The sequence below is a fragment of the Homalodisca vitripennis genome, unplaced genomic scaffold (assembly GCF_021130785.1).
Source record: "Homalodisca vitripennis isolate AUS2020 unplaced genomic scaffold, UT_GWSS_2.1 ScUCBcl_7870;HRSCAF=15728, whole genome shotgun sequence".
NCBI classification, from domain to species: Eukaryota; Metazoa; Arthropoda; class Insecta; order Hemiptera; family Cicadellidae; genus Homalodisca; species Homalodisca vitripennis.
Window position 1 is genome coordinate 1 of NW_025783979.1, and position 24,794 is coordinate 24,794.

The window sequence follows — 24,794 nt, forward strand, 5'->3', positions numbered from 1 at the left end:
CAAGAGATTGGCAATTTGATTCTTAGCACTAATATTACATTGGACATTTTTCATCCATTAGAACATGTTTTATCGTGTAATAATATAGTCCAGTTTAAAATCAGGGGAAACACTGACATTAGGAGAAGTTATTAAACCAATTGTAATGGTTTTAACAGTACAAACTCAAAAATCTTGGAATTTTAAAAGTGGGAAATAGAAATTAGATTTTACATAGATGTAATAATAAAGTGATACAAAGTTGGTATGTAGCTACAAAATATCAGAAATAACTTTATTTAAAATATCAGTAATTTTGTTCTATAAAGTAACACATAATGTTGGATATTATAAAACTCAATTTGTATGACTATTATACAGGGTGGATAAAAAGTCAGGACTCCCCCTCCCCTCTATTGTCTAAACTTTATATAAGGAGATATCCTTTGGGTAGTGGTGCAATGTGGAAAGGAAGTTTCATTTGATGATTTTGAAAAATTTTTGTTCCCCAAAAATGTGGGATTTTGGGAGCAAGTCAAAAATTTAAAATGTAAACACCTCTCAAATGACCCCTCATTTTTGAAGAGCATAAACAAACTTTAAGAATGGTGAAAAGCAAAGATTGTTATCTCTTTTCTATTCAAAACAATAGATCGTCAACATTTAAATGACGTCTACACCTACATTAATTTTCTTTGGATAAAATTATTGTCTACGTAGTCACTCATAAATAAACTTCTTATCAGTGTACTTTAAAAAATCTTTATTGGGATTCCTCGTCCATTGCATTCCTAACTGATTCAGAACACAAACAATCAATAAACCGAATAACCGGTTTCCACCATCTGAAAGTAAAATATATATTGCTTTTGTATAAAACACTAACAAATTTAATTTAATTTTGTCAATTTAATTCGCAACCAGTTATAATAAAAACACGCTATTGAAACAGCTGTCAGGCTATAAATATTTTGTTTTTCTCTGAATCAACAACCTATAATTTTGTTGTTGTCAGTAGAAAATTCTTTTATCAACCTACACTCTCTGATTAGAAGGAGAATAAAAGAACAAAACCAATTAAAAATATTGTTGTGGACAAAGTAACTTTTCTTGCAGTTTTTTAGTACATTTTGTAGCTACTTTAATAAGAAATTCATTTATGCTTATTCATTTTATGTATACTGTACTAGTACACTTTCCACAGTATCAGTAGACTTCTAGTACAATAATACTCGCTTTATCCAACAACTTGAGCTGCTCAAGTGGCTGGGTATGTATTGGTTAATATGGGACCAAATTTGAAATTTTCCAGGATTTAATACATCTATATATATAAAAATGAATGTTTGTGGTGTTTGTCCTTTTATGGAATCGTAAACTATTTGACCGATCATTACGAAAATTTGTATGTATATGTATTTGTCCACGAAGAAGGTTTCTATGCTTATGAATATTGATGTAAACTCGCCTCCTGGTGGCATTGCCAAAGATAATAGTTTTCAAAGCGCCTGCACATTATAAACTGCAATTACGAGACAGTTACGAATATTCAATAGCCAAACACTATTTGAAGGCACTAAGTTATGATGTATATTTGTCTTGAAGATAAATTTCTGGTTGAACTTAAAGCTTTGAGTGTTAGACCACTTTATAATAAAACACATGTACGTGTACAATGGCTATAAACATATACAGATTTTCTTGATCGTGGCAACAAAGCAAACTCTACATCGGCGTTGGAAATATAATTTACTTGAGCCGGAAGTGCACATACACGGGTAACGCTTACGAAAAGCGTGCGAAGCCGCAGGAAACAGCTAGTAACTAATAAAAGTGAATCTCTGTACATCTTCTTATAAATAAAAATGAATCGCAAAATGTGTTGCTAAACTCCAATCTCAAGAACGGCTGGACAAATTCGGCTAGTTCTTTTGGTAAAATATTTGTTTGAAATATGAGGAAGGTTTAAATGAAGAGCAAGATTAGAAAACTTACCCGGAATATTTTAAGATAGGAAAAATGGCAGTATTTATGTTTTATAAATCAAATTTAACTGCCACTTAACACCTGTTGGCACTTTCAGCTGATGTTCAACAAATTGGCTGAAACAATTGTTTAGATTTAAAATGTGATTAAATATTAAGTATACAGTTCTTGAATGATGTATGTATGTTAACATATTCTTTTAGTTGTTTAAAAATAATAATACCCACATAATCATATTAGTTATATTTGATTAGGTATTAAACTGTGATCACTATACTCACCTGCAAGTTTTAAAACAAATAAGAGGCTGTAAAATAAATATTTTTCAACAACTTTCAAAACATGAAGAGGTACTGATAAAATGAAAAATAGCTTTTCATGTCCTTAGTTAATGTGCAGCATTTCATTTATATACGTTTAAACATTAAACAAATTAAGATAACCCTATTACTTTTGACGATACCATATGTTTAACTGAATATTTGTTTGTAGGTGTTTGACTATGATCGATTTTCAAGGAACGATGTTGTGGGAGAGGTGAGGGTTAACATGCTCGACCTGGATGTAACCTCGAGCGTGGAAGTTTGGGGTGACATCACTAAACACAAGAAGGTAATTCAGCTGAATCATTAAATACTATTATGTCAAAAACGTAGCCAGGAAAAAATTTGGGGGGGGGGGGGTCGAGACAGAGACAACTGATATTTTCTTGTAGTGGACAAAGAGCAAGGATTTTGTTCCTTAAAAAGTTCTTGGCCTGTTTCTTTGCTGATAATGATCTTTCAGTAGTACACGTCAGTAACACTAAATTATTTAAATAATAATAATTGTTTACTAAAAAAGTAGTTGAAAAATTTTAAAATTTGGGGAGGTCCGGCTAAGGCTCCCTTGGACCCCCTCTCTGGCTACGTCATTGCGTTGCATGATCATTTTATGCTCTTATAATTTGGTTCAAAAGTCTCTTACAGAACATGGGCCTCAACATTTTTTAAAATACAATCAATTTAGTGAATATTGTGGTATTGTTAACATAATAATAATGATTTTCTTCATAAAAAAAATAATCTACATTTGCCTTTCGCTGTATACAATGGTAAAAACTATACCCAAATGTTTGAATTATGTTATATTCTTAATAAATGTAAAGAATAATCACTATTGTTAAAATATTGCCACATTAATGATGATTAAGTTGTGAAAAAGGTAGTCAGTAATGCTGCTGAGTAATATTAGCATGAATTTCATATTCTGAGATATTGAGATTTTTCATAAGAAGAATAATACAGTTTTGTTCAATATTAGTAGATTTTAAATGTCTATCAATATCCCCTATTACAAGCACTAAGGTATCCTTTGAAAACACAATTGGCTGATAATGGTAATTTATAGAAATTATTAATAAAACCGAACCTATTATGCTGCCCTGGAGTATGCCATAATCAACTATAGCGCACTTCAGTATAGTATTAATTATAGATCCCCACACAGAGAAGGATGCTGTACGAAGAAATAAAAACTATATTTGGGTATATAATAACACAGATATACATTATTCTGAACCAAAATCGTATATTTTTATTCAGGTACATTAAGTCTTTTGGTTTATTTAATCTCTGTTTTGTACTTATTCACTCATTATATTAAGACATTTAACTGTCAGCTCCTTTACTATTCTATCCAAACCTTATAAAACGGACTGATAATATTTTAATCAAAGTAGGATTGAAGTGATTTTTGTCAGTACAGTGTAAATTTATTAAAATACACACGTAATACATAAGTGTAGTGAATGCTGAAATGAAGTACACAAGCCAAGATACCAATGTAAAACTGACTTTGATCCCTTTCCATCACTGGATGTATTATAAAGCTTATGACTTATCTGTAATTTGCATTATCAATTCTAGATTCATATAGCATTGATGTCTTTGCCATGTTCCGTTCAACATCAGCAAAGAAGTTATTGAAATCGTGATCTCTACATAGTATGTAACTGATGTTATGGCAGTAACATGTTGCAATAATAAGAAATTATTTGTTTATTTGAGGATATTTCAAGTAATTCATTATTAAATTATTAAACACACTTTGAGTCTTTTGATAACTTTTACAGTTTTGATCTGTAATAATTTCTTTGTAGTATTTTTTAACCTGGTCAAATTCTGCCTTAGTACTTCAATGATTACAAAATCTAGATTAAATGGCTGCTTCTTCATTTTTTTAGCAAGGTTTAACTAAAGTTTGGTTCATTTCTGACTGGTTTATATCTGCCAATAGAAGTTCTCTAGGAAACACCGCTCAGTTACATCTGGGTAACCCCATGGGTATCCAGGAGCACCACATCACTAATAGCAAATGAGGAGATATTGGGTAAAAGCGTGGATTAATAGGTCTAGTTTACCGTGAGGGGTGACTTAGGAGTATGTGGAGTTCCCTTAGTCTTAAAGGCTATTTATAGCCAGAACATTTGGAAGTACCTTTCCTTGTCTGCTTTGGCTGGAAAAGGCTGGAACAGAATCAGCCTCTCCTTCTAAAGTATGTCTCCTTAGAGCAAGATCCTAGTATTAAGCCTTCTATCCCTTTTGAAAGGATCTCGGCAGGAGACAGTCCCTACCATCAACCTTGCCTGTCCTGAAAATCCTATCTGGAAGCTAACGCAAATGTCCTTTTAGGACTAAGCGCAATGAGGGAGTTTCCTCAGCTTTAATTTCCAACCCGAACAAGATTTATCCCACTTGACACATCATAGACAAACAAGTAAGTGGTGTCCAGGTATCTGCTGTTATCAGTGAGATCCTGTAGTGCTCACTATCAGTAGTGTGAAGCATAGTCAACCTCACTGCCCAAATTTTTCTGTATCTCACAAAAAGAATATTGCTGTTTTCCATTGTACAAGTAGGCTTGTCAATACACTATATAAACCCGAAATCCAGTAAATTGATAAATTACCTATCCAAGTAAGTACATTTTTATTAGATCAATATTTACATCTGCTAAAAGGATACAGTTTATCTTTTCTTAAATTATTGTAATATTTTCTGAACTGATAGTTCTCGTTCATTATATAACTGGTGGATGGAACAAGCATAATATAATATTTAGCTAAGTAATTGCAAAATTAATAGTGAGCAACTGTGATTGTTGCAGCCTCCAGAGGAACTCCAGGAGGTGCTGTTGTCACTAAGCTACCTTCCGTCTGCCGAGAGACTCACAGTAGTCTTGCTCAAAGCGAGGAATCTCTTCCGACCTAAGAACAAGGAAACCATTGGTAATTCATGCATGTTAGAGAGCATAAGCATTCCCTCTGAACGTTGTAAACAGGGGTGTGCTTATAAACTGTACGTCTGTGCGATCTACTCAAACACGTTTGGATATTGATAAACCCGAATTTAACGTTTTTCACCCCAATGCCATTTTTCTTTAATTGTGATATACCATGAGCATAGGACATTTTGCCAGAAATGCTTTATAGAGTATCAATAAAATTATGTATAATCATAAAATATCCATAAGCAATAAAGACATTTTTCTTTAAAAATGTCTACTTCTATCACTTAAGAAACAATTAAAATTACGAATTTTACTCCACGAGTACTCCAATGTTCTTAACTGCAGTTGGCTTGGACTATTGGAATTACTTGTACTTAATTTCATTTTGTATTAACAACCAGTGTTTGTTGCCTGTCCTTTGGGGACAGCAATTTTTTTTGGGGGGAGTCATAACCTCTAGCATTATTAGTTTTGACATGCATTGAAAAATAACATGTACATTCAAAACATTTTGAAGTACTTCAATATGAAGAAGGTGAGAATGAAAAGCTACTGTGCATACAATTTATACAAGCTAATTAATTAGGCCTTTATCTCTGACTCTCTTGTCTTACTCACCAAGGGCACTGAAAACAACTTCCTATAATCCGTTTTAGTCATCATTTTGTAATACTCTAAACAATGCAACGTTCAAATGAAACTGCTTCCTCATACAATCTGTTTGCAATAATTTTCTGTGAAATTATAGTTGACTTAAATGATAATGTTACATTCACTAATTGAGGGCAACTTTCCACTCATACCCCTTAGAATTCTTCAATACTAGTAATACATCCTTGTTGATTTTTTTCCATTGCTTTATTTGCGTGTTCATCATCTTATCCATTCTTTCTTTTTTGTTGTTGAAAAATAAACCAAAAACTCGTACATGACCATATACAATGTGTGAATAGATATTGTTCCTTCTCTAAGAAAGAACATAACATCCAAAGCTTTTGAGGTTAATGTGCAATGCTTACTTCCAAAAAGTTACAAATATTCTTATTTTGTTCATTACCAACAACATAGACAGGAATGGTAAAGGAAAACTGAAACATAGCTTGAAAACAAAAAGAAATAAAAACATATTATTGATGTAGAAAATCTTGGAAATCCCATTGTTTATTCCCATTAAGTTGATGTCCTCTAACTGATGTGATACTTTATAAACTAGAAGAAAAATGCACTGGATCCACTATTCCAAACCAAAATTATTATCCAGGACATTCCTTATATGCAGAGCTTCTACCAAAATTAATTAAGTCCTCCTTCTTAAAGCCAAGTTTTTCGTGTTCTCACTTTCATCCTCCAATGCAATATGTTCAATGTTCTTTATCTTCAGATTTTAAATAATAATCATTGCAGGAAATGCAGGTTGCATATTCCTCGAGCTCATCTTCTTTAGTACGTAAATCTTCTTGATTCATACTTTGCATTCTTTAGGATTACAGTGAACAAAGAAAGGTACATTAAAACAATATTTTTTTACTTACTCGTGGTACCACCTAAGTTTGTATCTTGATGGTTCTGTAATAACTGCTACTTTTTTAAGTAGAACTCAACCATATATTGAAACAGTTCTTACAAAACTCTGTGTTATTGCATTTAACTATTATTTTACTACTGGTTATCCCCATATCCAGTCAAGCCCACTTAAGGGCCCCATACACCTGCGAGTCTGGCTCGCGAGCCTGGCTCGACTCGCCTAGAAATGGACCAAATCCGTCAGTGTATGGACAATAAAGAGCCGAGCCGAGTCAAATTCAGGCGAGCCGAGCCGGATCCGCCACTGCTTGCCGTGCGGCTCGGCTCGGCTCGGCTCGAGTATCAGTTCACCAGTGTATGGCGCATTACGGATCGGACTCGTGCCCCCACTACCGAAAAATCTGTTCATTCCGTTTTCACTACTGTAGGCCAAACGTTACGCACCACTCGTTCCGCCAAGGGTAAGGTGTTTTGTTTGTTTTGAGTTAACATGGCTGACTCCAAGTTATTTATGAGCCCTGATTTTTTAACAACATTTATTGAAGAGTATCGAAATTTGCCGATAGCATTTATTATGTAGACCGTCCGGTAGCCAGAAAACGGAGAGTAGCAGTGAGGCGTTCCTCTGGTGATATAGCGTTTCGCAGTATAGTGTCTTTTTTGTTATAAGCGGTTTAATCTTGTCCAATAACATGTCACAACTTTCAGCTGACATCCTTAAATAGTTCTGATAGTCTTGGCGACTATCATTCCTAACAAAATTCAATAAATTCATGTGGCTAATTCTCTTTCTATTTAGTAACCAATTCTTTAGTGACCACATTACCCTTTTCTTCCGTTTCTTCTTAAATACACCTAGCTCATCTAACACTATAACCGCAGCTGCAACATTCTTCGAAAAAACTCATGTTTGCAACTGGGCGAGCAAGATACGTAGGTGTATGGTGAATAATCAGCGGGTCCGGCTCGCGAGCTAGGCTCGGTGAGCCAGGCTCGCGAGCCAGACTCGCAGGTGTATGGGGCCCTTTACAGTCACCTAGCCACATTAAATCAAACCGATTCAGAAAGAATAAAGAGTTGGCTGCTTTTTCTCCCACAACAGACCTTAACTGTGGCTTTTGCCACTCAATATGTATCAGCCCTGATGGCCAAAACTGCAGCACCCCTGGTTATATCCCTGTCTATCAACTGGACATATTTTTTTTAATGATTACCCTCTCAGCATCAAAAGTTTATAACTGCTAAAACTTTGAGACCTTTTTGGGCTCAAATCCATTATTAATCCATTTAAAGGAATTTTTTTTCTGAAAATAGATAAAGGTAAACACTGACTATAAAAGGTCTTCAGCAATTTACACACTCATATTCATTATGATAAGGGACATGTTCAACAATGGTGAATTTTCTGCATAATCAACATAGTTTTAATGCTGACTCTATTAAGGGTGTATAAACAGCTAATAGTCCCTACATTTTTTTTATGAACTCAATTCATTGTTTCAAGTGAAATGAAATTACTCCAAAATTTTAAAAAGTTTCAACAAAACTCAGAACATGCGATAGCGCTTCAACACTAAACACAAGTTTCAGTATAAACATACTCCTCTTTGAGATACTTGTAAATCAACCTTGAATCCTTAAAAACTCATAATTCAAGTTCTCTTGCAATAAAACCATAATTTGAATATTTGAAATTGAATTACATACATCAAATATGTTGTACTACTAATAAGTACTAACTGAGTCTCAGGTAATTGTGATAATGTCATTGATTATTTTCCAATCAAAACAATAAAATCAGAAACAATTCTCAACTGAACGAGTGATGAGTGAACAGTTACTTGTGTAGAGATATTATGTGTCTCCAATACAAGTAATCTGTTACACCACCCAGCAGGGAACACTTCTGGCTGGTTTATACCTTCCAGTTGAACCTACCACTGGGCACAGCAAAACCCGATGCGTCACTTAAATCTGGGCAACCTTAGGGATGTCCAGGTGCGGCACATCACTAACCGCAAATTTTAGATTCTGGTATGCAAGAGTAATTCGATAGGTCTAGTCTACTGCGGGAGATGACTGTTGAAGTTCGTTCTCTAACCTCAGAGGTTCTTGCTAGCCTCAACAAGGGTGTGCCACCCCCTGCCTGTTTTGATTGGAGAGGCTAGTTCAGAGCTGGCCTCCCCTTCTTCTGGGGAGACATGAATTTGAGATTTAGTGCCCTAATTCTTCCTCATGGATCTCGATAGGAGGCAGCCCCTACTCTGTAACCTTACCCATCCTGAATATCCTCCTGTCATTCCGGAAGCAACGCTAAGGTTCTTATAAGACTAAGTGCAATTTATCAGCTTCTTGTCTTAAGGGAACAAACATATTCAAGAAACTGATATAACCTTATTGCCAATCATATGGGAAGTCAGTAAGGTCAGTAGAATCAGTTGGCATGAAACGAATTAATTACTCATTCTCCACACTAGTATAGTTTGGTTGAATTTATGTCTTTAACATATGCTTTTTTTATATGTCCTATATGATATATGTCTTTAAAAATGCGTTCTCTTGAAATAAGAACAGAGCGTGTAACTGAATGAGGAACTGGTTATTCGTTCCACAGCTGAATAATAACTTATTATCTCTATTGCCATAATTATTACTGCAGTACGGTGTGAGCAACCTGTTACTTGTGACAAAATAAGACAAGATTTGTTCAATCTTTAAAAAAATTCTGAAAATACAATTTGTTTCTCTCAATCAATAAATTCATGAAATGTGCAACCACTGTAGTAAAGAATGATTTTGTAACATTACATATTAATTACTTGCACACAAAGTAACCTGTTCTTGTAACACACTAAAGGCATTATAATCAACACTTTAATGAAAAGAATAATAAAATTTATTTGATTTTAAATTTATTCCCAGTTGGAAATTTTAAGTTGCAAATATATTTTCAGATCCATTTGTCAAGGTTTATCTACTGAGCAGTGGAAAAAGGGTGAAGAAGAAGAAGACTGCTACAAGAAAGGCAAGCACAAACCCTGTTTGGAATGAAGCTTTGACATTCAACATTTCATCCGCAAATCTAGCAAATTCAGCTATTGAGGTAATCATTATTCTTTGTTCCTTTACAGTCAATACAAATATACCGACCTATCAAAACATAATTTTACAATAATACCTTTACCAGCTGGATTGGTCCAGAGCTAGTTGATACATTCTTGAATGTTACGCTTGTGCTTCAGTTTGGCAAGCATCATCAACATCCCTAGTTGTATTAAAGTCCAACAATAATCCTTCAGAGTGGAACAAGAAGCAAATTATTTTGGTCTGAGAGTTCTTTGCTTATGTGCCAGAGAACAACTAGTTATTAACCCTTCGCACGCCGCTAATAAATCCATTGATTTCTCTATAACGCCAAGACATCTGTAAAATGTATATTTCTTAAGTTCAACGTTAACTTTTTATTATAAATATGCTATAAGAGGTAAAGACAAAAATATTTAACTGGGAATTTTAGTTAGAATTGAATGATACAAATCTAAAAAATAACAATTTACTATACTCTGAATTTGATGTAAACTCAAATTCTTGGTACAAACTAATAAAACTGATAAATAGTATGAACTAATAGTTATTAGAGCATTTCCTTATCTAAGGTTTCACAGATAAGGTCTATCCTATCATCTGTCTATCTTATCATCTGTTTAGAGGGATATACTTGGTAATGGCTCTGTAGGACACACAAAACAGATGATCAGGTGGATGGCGCTAGACAAAGAGTGAAGGTTGTGTATAAATACAGTACTTCCTTTTCGAAGATCTTCTGTAAACTAAAAAACTCTCCAACAGACACAATGTGTAATATGGGATAAACTTGTGTTTGGCGTTTTTGGTCAAGTCTACCAGTCTAAAAATTAACTCTACCCGGAAGATCACAAGGTAGAAAATTAGTGCATTACACATAAACATGATGTGATGAAACATGTTCCGAGCAGGCGAAAAAGACAGGAGGCCTCGGAAGCGCGCCCCTCCCAAACTCGGAGCAAATCATAAAAAAAACAATCACATGCCACTAGTGGGAAGAGAGACAAAGAGACAAGATTTCGAGTACAAGATATAATTAGAAGGTGGCAAACATTTTCATGCAAAAATACAATAAACTGCAGTACCACGGTGCACCGTGTAACTTAAGAACTAAATAACCACAGATAAAATTCCAATATAGACAATAAAATAATAAATAGAAATAAATAATATAATATAATATAGAAATTTGATATATAAATAACAATTTCAGGTACGGCGGTAGTAAATATAAAATTTTTAACAGGTAAATTTTTTTATGAACTGAGGGGAGGGAAAAGGTTGTAGAATTTCTAGGCCCACTAATTTTAAAAAGTAATTTGGTTTCAAGTTTGTAGCCGAAAATTAAAAAAAAAAATATTTAAAGCCAATTTTCGAAGGAGGCGGGGGCTTAGTTGCCTCCACGAATCCGAATTAAAGATGAAATCCTCCCCTTCAGTTCATGTTGCTAAACTAAATAAACACTGGCTAATATACTAGCCCTCCTCCAGATCTAACATCTGGCAGCGCTCCATACAAGCCAATCCTCTCAAGTGGTATAAGAAGAAGAAAAAAAAATATATTTTTGATCCAACCTTGTTCAAGATGAATACAGGCGCTCCGGTTGGATGCCGGTACAGTAGCGCTGGCAGGGCGCGGGCATTCCATTTTGGTTTCAGTATGTTACCATTGGGCAGACTCGCCGCACCATTCCGCTGACGGCACTCACGGGGACCCTATAGAATCCCAACATAACCAGTAGATAATCAGAACAACTTTACTACAACCCGAGAAATAATAAAAACTTAATTATGTTTGCCACAAAGTATAATAAAATATTTAAATTTAACAATAAAAAAAAATAACAATCTGTAACTAACAGTACCTTTTAAGTATCAGAAGACTATTTCCCAAAAATACCTCAAGACACCAAGTATTAAAAGATACACTACTTGGTGACAATATTAAATATTACAAACAAAACAAATTTTCAAATATATAAACATTTACTTATAGGTTAGAACAGCCATACTAAATGATTAAGCGTGATAACAATTACTTGTAACTATAATTCGCTGGATTTTAATCATTCTATTATAAAATTATAATAATTTACATTTTGCTATTAAATATTAATTGTAAGGTAGGCCTAATAATAATTATATAAATTACAAATAATAACAATACATTATTTCCCAAATAACAATAATTAAATTCTAATCAGTTCACGCTACTATAAAGGCAATAATTAAATAATAAAATTGAAATCATGAATGTTGCCACCCAATCTTGCACGCAACACAAAACACGAGGTAACAAAAAATTAGCAAAGTCTGTACCGTCTCGCTTACACTAAAAAAGACAAAGTGTGTACACGGAATAAATCATTTCCGTTCGCCGAACGGATCAGTTAGAAAGCACTAGAGCAAAAATAAAAAACTTAACTTGCATAGTAAATAAATTAACAAATTTAGAACGTACTAAAGACAGGATAGAACACTTTGCGACACGAACACGTACACGAGGAACACAAGTTACAAAATAATATATATATATAAACTACTTATAACTAATCTACGATAATATATGTCTGGGTGGGAGAGAAAAACCGCCAACTAATTAAGTAAAGAGAGTGAAAAAGACAATTACCTGCCGAAAGTAGTCGAGTTAGCCACCCATGGGGAAACGGGAAGAGCAGAGAACAGCCAGAACACAGTAAGCTTCTCCGAACGTGTCTGACCGCTCCGAACAGTAGCCGGTGCCGGTGTCGGTGCCGGTGCCGGTGCCGGTGAACAGCTGGTCGGTAAACTAGTCAAGGTCAACCAGCTGACCTCGACCAATCAGTCCAACCAGGCAGAAAATCAATACTTGATGGAGTGACTCCCCCACCGACTGACAAGAGTGGCTGAGGTGGGAAAAAATAAAAGACACAAAAATAAATTGTCCAAACTGAGCCCCGGCTCAACCTCCCCCACTAAAAAGGGTGCAACCCCAAACAAAACCTCTCCCCCACTGAAAGAAGAACCAACAAGCTCTGGCACAGGAAACGGGAAGTCGAGAACCCTAACAGGAAACGAAGTCCTGAGCAGGAGGCAGACAAAACACGATCCTCCTGAAATTTTGAGAGGCGCCTCTCTTGGAGAAAGAAGAAAACCGAAAGAGAGTAAAACGACACCACAGGGAAAACCAGGGGTGATCAGTCCCCGGACACCCCCGCAGCCGCACCAGTATCCAGAGCATGACCAGAGGTGTCACCACGGAAGGCCTTCAGATGAGAAACGTGGGCCCTCCGCCACAACCTCCCCGATACGGGATCAACTAACTTAGCAGTAACTGGGGAGAGAAAACGAAGAATCCGGTGTGGACCTGTCCACCGATAGCAAAGTTTGGCTGCCCGTTTATCAACGGCCGAACTGACCGGATGGGCCTTACAAAAGACAAGATCCCCCACCTGGAAGGGATTAGCAATACGTCCCTTATTGAATTTTCTCCTCACCCTTTCCCTAGACTGTAGGAGCTTAACCTTGACTGCCTCCCAAGTGTCACTCACATTGGGAGTACCAGGCACTGGTAGAAGACTATCCAGACTCCAGAGATTAGACAAGGAATCAGAAGGAGGACGACTAAACATGACCTGAAAAGGCGTGGAATCATGACTCTCGTGAAGAGCAGAATTGAAGGCTAACTGAAGCCAGCTCAGGTTTTCGTCCCAGGTAGTTTGTTTTCTCAGCGTGATAAGCGATGAGGGCGGCTCTGAGATTGCGGTTGAACCGCTCAGCATGAGAAGGCTGGGGGTAGTAAGGAGATGTCGTAACATGTTTGATCCCATGCCCAAAACAGAAGCGATGAAACTCCCTCGACACGAATTGTGTGCCGTTGTCTGAGACGAAGGTGGCGGGCACTCCAAAATTCTGTAGAAGGCGGGACTTGAGTGCCTTGACGGTGAGCGACGCCGTGGCACTCCTAAGAGGAATCAACCAGCAAAACTTAGAGAAAGCATCCACAGCGACAAGCAGGGAGGTGTTCCCTGACTTGCTACGGGGAAAGGGGCCCACATAGTCAATGAACACCTTTTCAAGAGGCCGCTCCGCCACCTCGGAGGAAAGAAGTCCTAATTTGGTATTTTGTGCTGGTTTACTGACTGACCAAAGATGACAAGCTCGTACTCTACCAGCAATGTCTCTGTCCATACTCTTCCAGATGAACTTATCTCTGATTTTAGCGATGGTCTTGTGAATCCCTAAATGACCACCCACGGGAGAAACATGAAAATAGGAAAAGACCATCGGTATGAGGGCACTCGGCAGAACAATCTTGGGACCACCTCCGCGTCGGGCACGACAGCAGAGGACACCCTTGGACAAGAAGTAAGGAGAGTGGGCTTCTCCCTCCTGGAGCTCACCAATGATGTTTGACAACTCGGGGTCTTGAAGTTGGTGAGAGCCAAAACTCTCAAAGGCAGCAGGGAAATCCAACATCACAGTCCCACACAACGGTGCTTGAGAATCAACAGGATCGCTGGGTAGATGATACATTCTAGAAAGAGCATCGGCGACGACGTTTTGGGTGCCGCGAATGTGCTGCACCCTGAATTTTAAAGGCCGCAATTTTGACAACCCAGCGACCAATCTTCCCGAGTTGTCGAGGATGGGCCAATAGCCAGGAAAGAGCCTGATTGTCAGTTTCCAGCAGAAAATTCGGAATGCTCTAGGAACCTCCGAAACTTATCCATGCCGAAAACGACCGCCATACACTCCAGCTCATAAATAGAAGATTTCTTTTCCTGAAGGGTCAAAGTCCTAGATGCAAAAGCTATTGGTTGCCGAGCGCCGTCGAACTCTTGAGAAAGCACAGCTCCTACAGCACAGGATGAGGAGTCAGTCTGCAAGATGAACGGCCTACTAAAGTCCGGTATTCGCAGCACAGGAGGTTGGATAATTGCCTCCTTAAGCAGTTGAAAAGCACGTTCTTGATCTTCACCCCAAACGAACTTTGCGTCTTTCCTTCTTAAAGCGTTCAGAGGGGCGGCCACCTCGGCAAAGTCAGGAATAAACCTACGGTAGAAAATAACCATGCCGATGAAATCTGGCAACACCCTTGGCATCCTTCGGAGGAGGGAAATCCCGAATGCCTTGGGTCCTGGCAGGGTCTATAGATACCCCCCTAGACGACACGAGGTGACCAAGAAACGATATTTCAGACTTGGCGTAAGACACCTTTTCCGGATTGACTGTAAGGCCAGCCCTACCCAACCTAACCAAGACCTCCTCAAGATGTTTAACGTGTTCCGTGAAAGACTCACTGTAGACCAGAAGGTCATCAAGATAATTAAAGACATACCTGAACTTCACATCGTGGAAGATGGAGTCAAGCAACCTAGTTAACGTTTGGGCCCCCACAGCTAGCCCCATAGGTACAGATCGGTACTGATACAAATTCCACGGAACACAGAAGGCCGTCAGAGGACGTGATTCCTTCTTCAACGGAATCTGATGATAGGCTTGGTTCAAATCAAATATAGTGAAAAATTTGGCCTTACCGAACCAATCAAAAGCAGAATGGAGATCGGGGAGAGGCACTGAGTCTATTTCAATTTTGGCATTAAGTTTTCTTAGGTCAACCACCATACGATTTTTTCCATTAGGCTTTGGAACCAAGAACGCTGGACTGGCATACGATGAGTTTGAGGGCTCAACAACTCCTTGATTCAAGAGATCCTTGATGATACCACGCATAACCTCCATCTTTGGAGGAGCCAACTTGTATGGGTGGGAGCGTACTGGCTGAGTGTCAGTCAGACGAATTTCATATTCAATAAGATGGGTAGAACCGAGCTTGGGTGTGAGGACCTCCGGAAATCTTGAGCAAAGCTCACGGAGAACCCCAGCTTGCTCCTCATCCAAGTGACCGAACGGGTCCCCAGGGCCAGAACCTTCCTCACACTCCACCTCACCAACCTGCGGTGTCGATTTGAAATTATCAGAAAAGGGGACTGACACTCGCCGATTGAATTTGAAATAAGACTGGCCCGCCTGAAGATCCAGCACCAAACCAGTCTTTTGAATAAAATCCGCCCCCAAAATACAATCCATACTCAGGTCCTGGGCCACAAGGAAGCTCCACACCCATGAAAAACATTCAACCTTAAACTTGATTGAAGCCTTCTTCGAAATTGGAAGAGGGGAATTAGAAGCAGTCCAGCAAGTTAAAGAAGACTCCTCGGTGTGCTTCACCAAACCTAACCTTGAAATGGCTTCAAAAAGACGGGAAGAGATGAGGCTACAGGCTGACCCGGAATCAACTAGGGCCTTATGCACTGAGTCTCCCACTAAGATATTGATATAAGGGCACACCGAAGATGCTGTCCTAAGCCGTAGGTTTCCCTTTTCTGCTAGGCTCATAGTGTCCAAACTATTAATCAAATTTTTCGCACAGGTACTATTTTTTTGAAATTTTTTCTTAGACCTCGGGGGAACTTCAGATAAAACCCCCCTTTGATCTAGTTTTTTGGACCAGTGCGATATCTCCCTAGGACACTCCCGACGAGTATGACCTCGTTCACCACAGGCATAGCAGATGGGTAGACGAAGCCCACCAGAGTGATGTGGCCCATCCACGGGATTCTGTACGGCCGTGACAGCCCTGGAGGGCTGGATGGAACGATGATTGTTCCTCTCCGCCCTCTGCCGGTCAGCAAACTGCACGCTGCGCGAAGCAATGCACAGACGGTCCAGTTCAGAAAAGGTGGAAGGACGACCAGCAAAAAACTAGACGGGACCTCTCTTCAGGATTGAGACCCTCAAGGATGGTGGTTACCACAGTACTTTCGGGGATATTGAGCCTTAACACCCTATCTGTGTCCCTCACCTCGGCCACAAACTTAGCCAAACTCTCTCCGTTGCCCTGAGGCCTAAAGAATTTCTCCACACGGAGACGTTCCCTCAACGGACCAGGAACAAAGAAATCCAATGCCTCCCTATGAAAATCATCCAGGGTACCACCCCTCTGGAGAACTCGAACCAGACAGTCACCCAAAGGTGGCCTACAAAACGGAGAGATGACATGCAGGAAGCTCGCTCCCTGAAGACCAGGCAAGTCATGCAGTCGCAGGATCTCAGATAGAAACCGCAGCAAAAGCTTCAGTATCCAGACCATCCACCGTTGGTAGTCGCTGCAGCAACGGGGTAAGTGGGTTTGGGAGCTTGTGATACTGAACAAAGGATCCCGTCATCACAGCTCCCAGTCCTCCAGATCCAGCAGGCAGGGTCCCGTCCACACCAGACACCCCCGACGCCACGCCCACTTCAAAGTCTGCAACAACTGACCCAGGGATCCGGCATTCACCCTTAACAGCCGCAGCAGAGTCAACCGCAGACAAGGTTTTTTCAGGAGCCTTTGCTCCCTCGTCCCTCTCGAGTACAGTCAGCAGGCTGTCCACCAAGGTGATGCGTTCCTCCAACCACTCCCTATCACCAGAACTGGTAAGCTTGGATCTAAGTAGCGACAGCCTTATATGTAGATGGGTAAGCCGGGACAAATACCTAGCCCTCTCTCGGCCAGTAGGCGGCGACTCCAACCAGTCCTCCTGACTATTTTCAAAAGTCTCCAACTTAGCCTCCAAAATAGGCCTCTGCTTCTGGAACGCCAAATCCCTAGGCCAGGTAGTGTCCAGGTCCATGTTATCCCGCAGTTGCTTCCGCATGGACTCACAGTCGGAACCCGGAGTAAGCCCACGAGCCAACAACTCAAATGGAGATCCTCCTTCAACGAATATTCAGGCACCAGAGAGACAGGCATGATAAATAAATAAAGACACAGACTAACAAGTAACACACACTGACTCGAAGTCAACGACTAACAAAGCAAACAACTAAGGCGACAAGTAAATAACGCAGTGAAACAACACTCTCAGCAGGGTTCCCAGAATTCCTGCCGTCCACGAAACACAGCAGCGAAACCAAAATACCGCAACAAAACACTACGCCGTACCAGAACAAAACCAGAAAAAAAACAACGATGACAAAGTATAACAAAAACACACAAGTAACAATAATCAGAAAATAAATAAGTTCACACACTTCCTGTAAATCAGCGAAAAATAGCACAGCGAGACGGCACAGGCGCAGGAAGTCAACTAACAACTTCAACTCATGCCTCTCACCACCAGTGGCAAAACAAAAACCCCGGGCCCGCAGAGGGTAAAAACACGTAACCACGCTCTGCTACCATTTTGTTCCGAGCAGGCGAAAAAGACAGGAGGCCTCGGAAGCGCGCCCCTCCCAAACTCGGAGCAAATCATAAAAAAAAACAATCACATGCCACTAGTGGGAAGAGAGACAAAGAGACAAGATTTCGAGTACAAGATATAATTAGAAGGTGGCAAACATTTTCATGCAAAAGTACAATAAACTGCAGTTCCACGGTGCACCGTGTAACTTTTGAGAACTAAATAACCACAGATAAAATTCCAATATAGACAATAAAATAATAAATAGAAATAAATAACATAATAAATAAATAATATAATATAATATAGAAATTTGATATATAAATAACAATTTCAGGTACGGCGGTAGTAAATATAAAATTTTTAACAGGTAAATTTTTTTATGAACTGAGGGGAGGGAAAAGGTTGTAGAATTTCTAGGCCCACTAATTTTAAAAAGTAATTTGGTTTCAAGTTTGTAGCCGAAAATTAAAAAAAAATATTTAAAGCCAATTTTCGAAGGAGGCGGGGGCTTAGTTGCCTCCACGAATCCGAATTAAAGATGAAATCCTCCCCTTCAGTTCATGTTGCTAAACTAAATAAACACTGGCTAATATACTAGCCCTCCTCCAGATCTAACATCTGGCAGCGCTCCATACAAGCCAATCCTCTCAAGTGGTATAAGAAGAAGAAAAAACAAATATTTTTGATCCAACCTTGTTCAAGATGAATACAGGCGCTCCGGTTGGATGCCGGTACAGTAGCGCTGGCAGGGCGCGGGCATTCCATTTTGGTTTCAGTATGTTACCATTGGGCAGACTCGCCGCACCATTCCGCTGACGGCACTCACGGGGACCCTATAGAATCCCAACATAACCAGTAGATAATCAGAACAACTTTACTACAACCCGAGAAATAATAAAAACTTAATTATGTTTGCCACAAAGTATAATAAAATATTTAAATTTAACAATAAAAAAAATAACAATCTGTAACTAACAGTACCTTTTAAGTATCAGAAGACTATTTCCCAAAAATACCTCAAGACACCAAGTATTAAAAGATACACTACTTGGTGACAATATTAAATATTACAAACAAAACAAATTTTCAAATATATAAACATTTACTTATAGGCTAGAACAGCCATACTAAATGATTAAGCGTGATAACAATTACTTGTAACTATAATTCGCTGGATTTTAATCATTCTATTATAAAATTATAATAATTTACATTTTGCTATTAAATATTAATTGTAAGGTAGGCCTAATAATAATTATATAAATTACAAATAATAACAATACATTATTTCCCAAATAACAATAATTAAATTCTAATCAGTTCACGCTACTATAAAGGCAATAATTAAATAATAAAATTGAAATCATGAATGTTGCCACCCAATCTTGCACGCAACACAAAACACGAGGTAACAAAAATTAGCAAAGTCTGTACCGTCTCGCTTACACTAAAAAAGACAAAGTGTGTACACGGAATAAATCATTTCCGTTCGCCGAACGGATCAGTTAGAAAGCACTAGAGCAAAAATAAAAAACTTAACTTGCATAGTAAATAAATTAACAAATTTAGAACGTACTAAAGACAGGATAGAACACTTTGCGACACGAACACGTACACGAGGAACACAAGTTACAAAATAATATATATATATATAAACTACTTATAACTAATCTACGATAATATATGTCTGGGTGGGAGAGAAAAACCGCCAACTAATTAAGTAAAGAGAGTGAAAAAGACAATTACCTGCCGAAAGTAGTCGAGTTAGCCACCCATGGGGAAACGGGAAGAGCAGAGAACAGCCAGAACACAGTAAGCTTCTCCGAACGTGTCTGACCGCTCCGAACAGTAGCCGGTGCCGGTGTCGGTGCCGGTGCCGGTGCCGGTGAACAGCTGGTCGGTAAACTAGTCAAGGTCAACCAGCTGACCTCGACCAATCAGTCCAACCAGGCAGAAAATCAATACTTGATGGAGTGACTCCCCCACCGACTGACAAGAGTGGCTGAGGTGGGAAAAATAAAAGACACAAAAATAAATTGTCCAAACTGAGCCCCGGCTCAACCTCCCCCACTAAAAAGGGTGCAACCCCAAACAAAACCTCTCCCCCACTGAAAGAAGAACCAACAAGCTCTGGCACAGGAAACGGGAAGTCGAGAACCCTAACAGGAAACGAAGTCCTGAGCAGGAGGCAGACAAAACACGATCCTCCTGAAATTTTGAGAGGCGCCTCTCTTGGAGAAAGAAGAAAACCGAAAGAGAGTAAAACGACACCACAGGGAAAACCAGGGGTGATCAGTCCCCGGACACCCCCGCAGCCGCACCAGTATCCAGAGCATGACCAGAGGTGTCACCACGGAAGGCCTTCAGATGAGAAACGTGGGCCCTCCGCCACAAACCTCCCCGATACGGGATCGAAGGGGGGTCGAAGGGGGTCCTCCAAATTTTTAATATTTCAATTACTTTTTTTAGTAAACGATTATTATTATTTAAATAATTCAGTATTACTGACATGTGCTGCTGAAAGATCATTCTCAACGAAGAAACAAAGAACTTTTTAAAGAACAAAATGGGGGCATAACTCTCTGTCCACTACAGGAAATATCAGTTGTCTGGATCCCTCCCCCAAAGTTGTTTTCCTGGCTATGTTCTTGGCTTGGTAAATGGCAAAGTATAAAAGAAAAAATGTGATGAGTTACTACATTGCTCTTGATCTTGTATGAGATATGGAATAACTGTATGGGGCAACTGTTCTAGTGCACAAAATGCTTTCACATGACAAAAAAGGCTTTAAGAGGAATCAAGAATGTTTCTGATAGAGTAAAGTTTATAAATTTCAATGAATTTAAATAATGACTCTTCCAAACCTGTATATTTATTGCTGCTTGATCGGTGTTAAGGAATCTTTAAATACCCTTCTTACAAGAAAACAAACGCATGATTATTTTACTAGGAAAAACCATCTTCTTGACTTAGCATTAGTAAGAATAGAAAAAACCAGAAGTAATCAATCGTATATGTATGGAGATTAAACTATTCAATAAACCACCTAAGAATGCATAGGATGTGCCCTTGAAACAGTTCAAAAAAGAAATAGATAGATGGTTGAAGGATAATATTTTTTACTCCATTGACATATCTTTTGCCTGTGATATAAGTACAATAAGTTTTTAACGTCTGAATTTTAATTATGTGTTTGTCTCAGTTTAATAGCTATTATATGTCTTTGTTGTTATTGTGAATTTTATTTTAGTATTAGAATTTTAATCTAAAACCACTTTCTTGTCTTTTTTTAATGTGTTATCTGTATAACAGAGTTTAAAATATATTTTAATTAGGCCATTATTTTCCCCCCCAGTAGGGATCACTTCTGGCTGGTTTATACCTTCCAGTTTGAACTCACACTGGGTACAGCAAAAACCGATGTGTCACTTAAAGCTGGGCAACCTTATAGGTGTCCAGGAGTGGCAAATCACTAACCGCAACTGTCAAGATTCTGGGGTTCAAGGGCATTTCGATAGGTCTAGTCTTCTCTGGAAGATGACTGTTGGAGTTGGTGGGGTTTGTTCCCTAAGTATCAGAGGTTCTTGCTAGCTTCAACAAGGGTATGCCACCCCCTGCCTACTTTGACTGGAGAGGCTGGTTCAGAGCTGGCCTTCCCTTCTTCTCCCGGGAAGACATGAGTTTGAGATCTAGTGCCCTAATTCTTCCTTATGGATCTCGATAGAAGGCGGCCCCTACTCCATAACCTTTCCCATCCTGAATATCCTGTCACTCCGGAAGCAGCGCTAAGGTTCTTATAGGACTAAGTGCTATTTATAAGCTTCTTGTCCTAAGGAAACAATACAAAATGTTATTTTTTTAATCTCATTTTATTGCTAATCTGTGATTATATTGTATGTTAAACAATATATAATTGTAATTGTTAGTACATATGAACAAAATAATTATAAACCTATTACTGTCAATTACACTATTTGTGGTTAAAGACAATAAAAACTTCTTGATGCCAGAAGAGTAAACTCTCTTCATCCATAACTCTCGTTGACAATTTTGCAGGTCTGCGTGATGGACGGGGCAGGAGGGAGTGACCTGATGGGCAGCACTCCGTTGTTGGGTTGCTGCGTAGTGGGGCCCCACGAGGAAGGTGCAGGTCAGGATCACTGGACGGATATGACCCAGAGCCCGCGCAAGGCTGTGGCCATGTGGCACACTTTACGATAGAAGCAGGTCAGCTAGCTTGTCCTATATAATCTATTGCTAAGGTTTGAATTGAATTTTGAATTAAAGTCCCCACAAAGACTATAAGATCTGTGAGTTCGGACGAGTACCTTTATCAGTCCGTTGGTATCTTAATTATCCATAAATAACTGTACAGTACTATTACACAAATAACAACTTAAATCTATTACAACTTTATTTGGCTATTAGATAACGTCAGTCTATGTGAATGGACTAATGCATTGTTTCACTTTCAAATTGTTTACAGTAGTCAGCTTTTATACAATTGTGGTTGATTTAATCCATAGTAACTAAATCAAATTATAAACTAACTATTAAACGATTTTGATTTAAATTGACTCTTTTGCTCGGATTAAATAATTAATTATTTATATAAGTCAATTGATGATTCTTATACATTTATTATTTACAATTTTAGAGTTCCAAACCTATGGAGAATGCAAGTGACTGAAGTAGCATTAATATTTAATAAGACAGAATTCAAATCAGAATTTAAAATGTTTGTGACACCAAAAGCCTATAAGGTGGCCATGGTGTATTCCAAATTTACAATTGAGGTCTGAAAGAACTGGAATAAGCATTTTTATAGACATTGTATACGCATATATACACATACATACAAACACACAAGACAATGTAAAATGACTAATTGTAATGCGAATACAAGAATGCCTCCGCTGCATCCTACTCCTGCGCCTATATAAAACTCCCCCACCTTTCCTACCGTATGTCGCGACACTACTCCCCCCAGCCTCTAATATATGATTGGGTAAATTTCTTTAGATTATATGGAAAAGATAGAAAGAATTTGTTTTGTCAAATTATTAATTTAGTATTATTGAACTTGAACTTGAACGATCCTTTATAATTTGTTCTTAATTTTACTGTTAACAGGAAAGCGCAAAGTCACATCCTGAATACACGAGAAATTGCAACATTTTGAGCCGAATTTAGCAAACCTGCAGTATGAAGAAGCGAGGATCCAAGAGAAGTTGTTGTTATTTGGATTTCAACGATGGATATAAAGTTAAAGAGTGTCTTATAAGTCACTTTATGGAATTAGAAATCCCTTTTAAAGGGATTGTTTCCTTTAAGTTACATCTTACGTTAATTGTATTATAATCGATTGTTTCAAAATTCGAGTATTGTTTATCAAGGCAAAGTTTAGCAACACCAGCACAGAAATTAATTGTAACCTTAAATGTTTGTTTTAGCACTGAAAACAATATAAGCAGTTTTATGTAGTATACCTAAAGGAAAATGTATTTCAATATCAGGCAGGATTCATATTACTTTTAAAATGTTGGTAAATAAATAAGTAGTGTATGTAAGCTTTTGAAAAGTATTGTTTAACATTCAACCCATTGCTTTCAAAAAGTTTTTTTTAAGGAATGTCCTCTCAGGTTGGCTGGCCATTCTGATTCCTTTGGTGCATCTGAAAAAATAGGGTATAAAGAAAAATGTAATGGCTAACTGTCATTCCAGCTGTGCTGGAAATCCAGGCTCAGGGAACAAAACAAATTATAAATATTACCGAGCTGGCAAAGGAATGATGGTGGCCATCCAAGCACAAAGGGTTAATATTTTGGCATCTGAGTTTAGGAACAACTCGATAAGCAAAGTAGTACATAAAACAAAAGCCCCGAATTAGTATAGGCTATTTTTATATTGATGATCACTATCTTTGTTTAGATAAACAGTCTTAAGTACTTAGTGTTATGAAATCACAACATAAAAATAAAAATTTCAATTTATATGAGTTATGAAATGTAGCAGCCCAGTCCAGTGTTGTTTTTATGAAATAGAATAAATAGGCTAATTACTTGTTTTATGACTGACTAATACAGATGTCTTTAAAAAAGAGAGATCTGTTTCTAAAGATTTCTGAGTTTTTGTAATCAATTATTGGTACCTTTTGTAAATTGGTTGTTTTAGTATTTTACTTCATTTGTATGAAGCACCCTTTTTTAATAATATGAAAACAAAACAAATGGGTTCATTGTTGTTGATAATATTCCACGGAGTATTAAGATGCAGTTCATAAGTTGAAAAAGAAGTTCATGAAAGAAAATGTTATCTGGATTTGAATTGGATTACTCACATGTTCTGAAATATATTTGATCTAAACTGGAAATAGCAATTGCCATTAAAAATATGTAATTTTTTGCTCAGAAAATAATCCAATTTTTAAAGAAACCGTAAACCTAATTATCAAACTAGAGTGAAGTTAATTCCAGTCGTCAATAATCCTGGTAATGAATAGACTGTATGTTAAAAAAGAGGTTTAGAGTTTAAAATGTAACGCTACATCTAGTACAAATTGAATTGCTAATAAGTGAACACCATTTCACATTGCAAACAATTGCATTATATAAATAGTGAAGATGCTCACTCTTGCCTTTGTTATAGTACAAAATGTCCAATATAATCCAGTCAACATATTCAGTGTGCAGTATCAAAAAATCAAATTTGTGTCAGTTAGAAGCAACAAAAATACACTTTT

At 37.9% G+C, this 24,794-nt stretch overlaps 1 protein-coding gene across 1 annotated transcript; it reads left to right on the plus strand.

Moving 5' to 3' along the window:
* Nucleotides 1-2,457: 2,457 nt before the first annotated feature.
* Nucleotides 2,458-23,392, plus strand: LOC124374310 (synaptotagmin-5-like; the record flags this gene model as incomplete). The annotated part of the gene is made up of 5 exons (XM_046832543.1): nt 2,458-2,577; nt 5,113-5,233; nt 9,714-9,862; nt 22,109-22,279; nt 23,186-23,392. Coding segments are annotated over 4 exons (555 nt in total), but the record flags the coding sequence as incomplete, so codon positions are not given.
* Between the last annotated feature and the right edge of the window lie 1,402 nt (nt 23,393-24,794).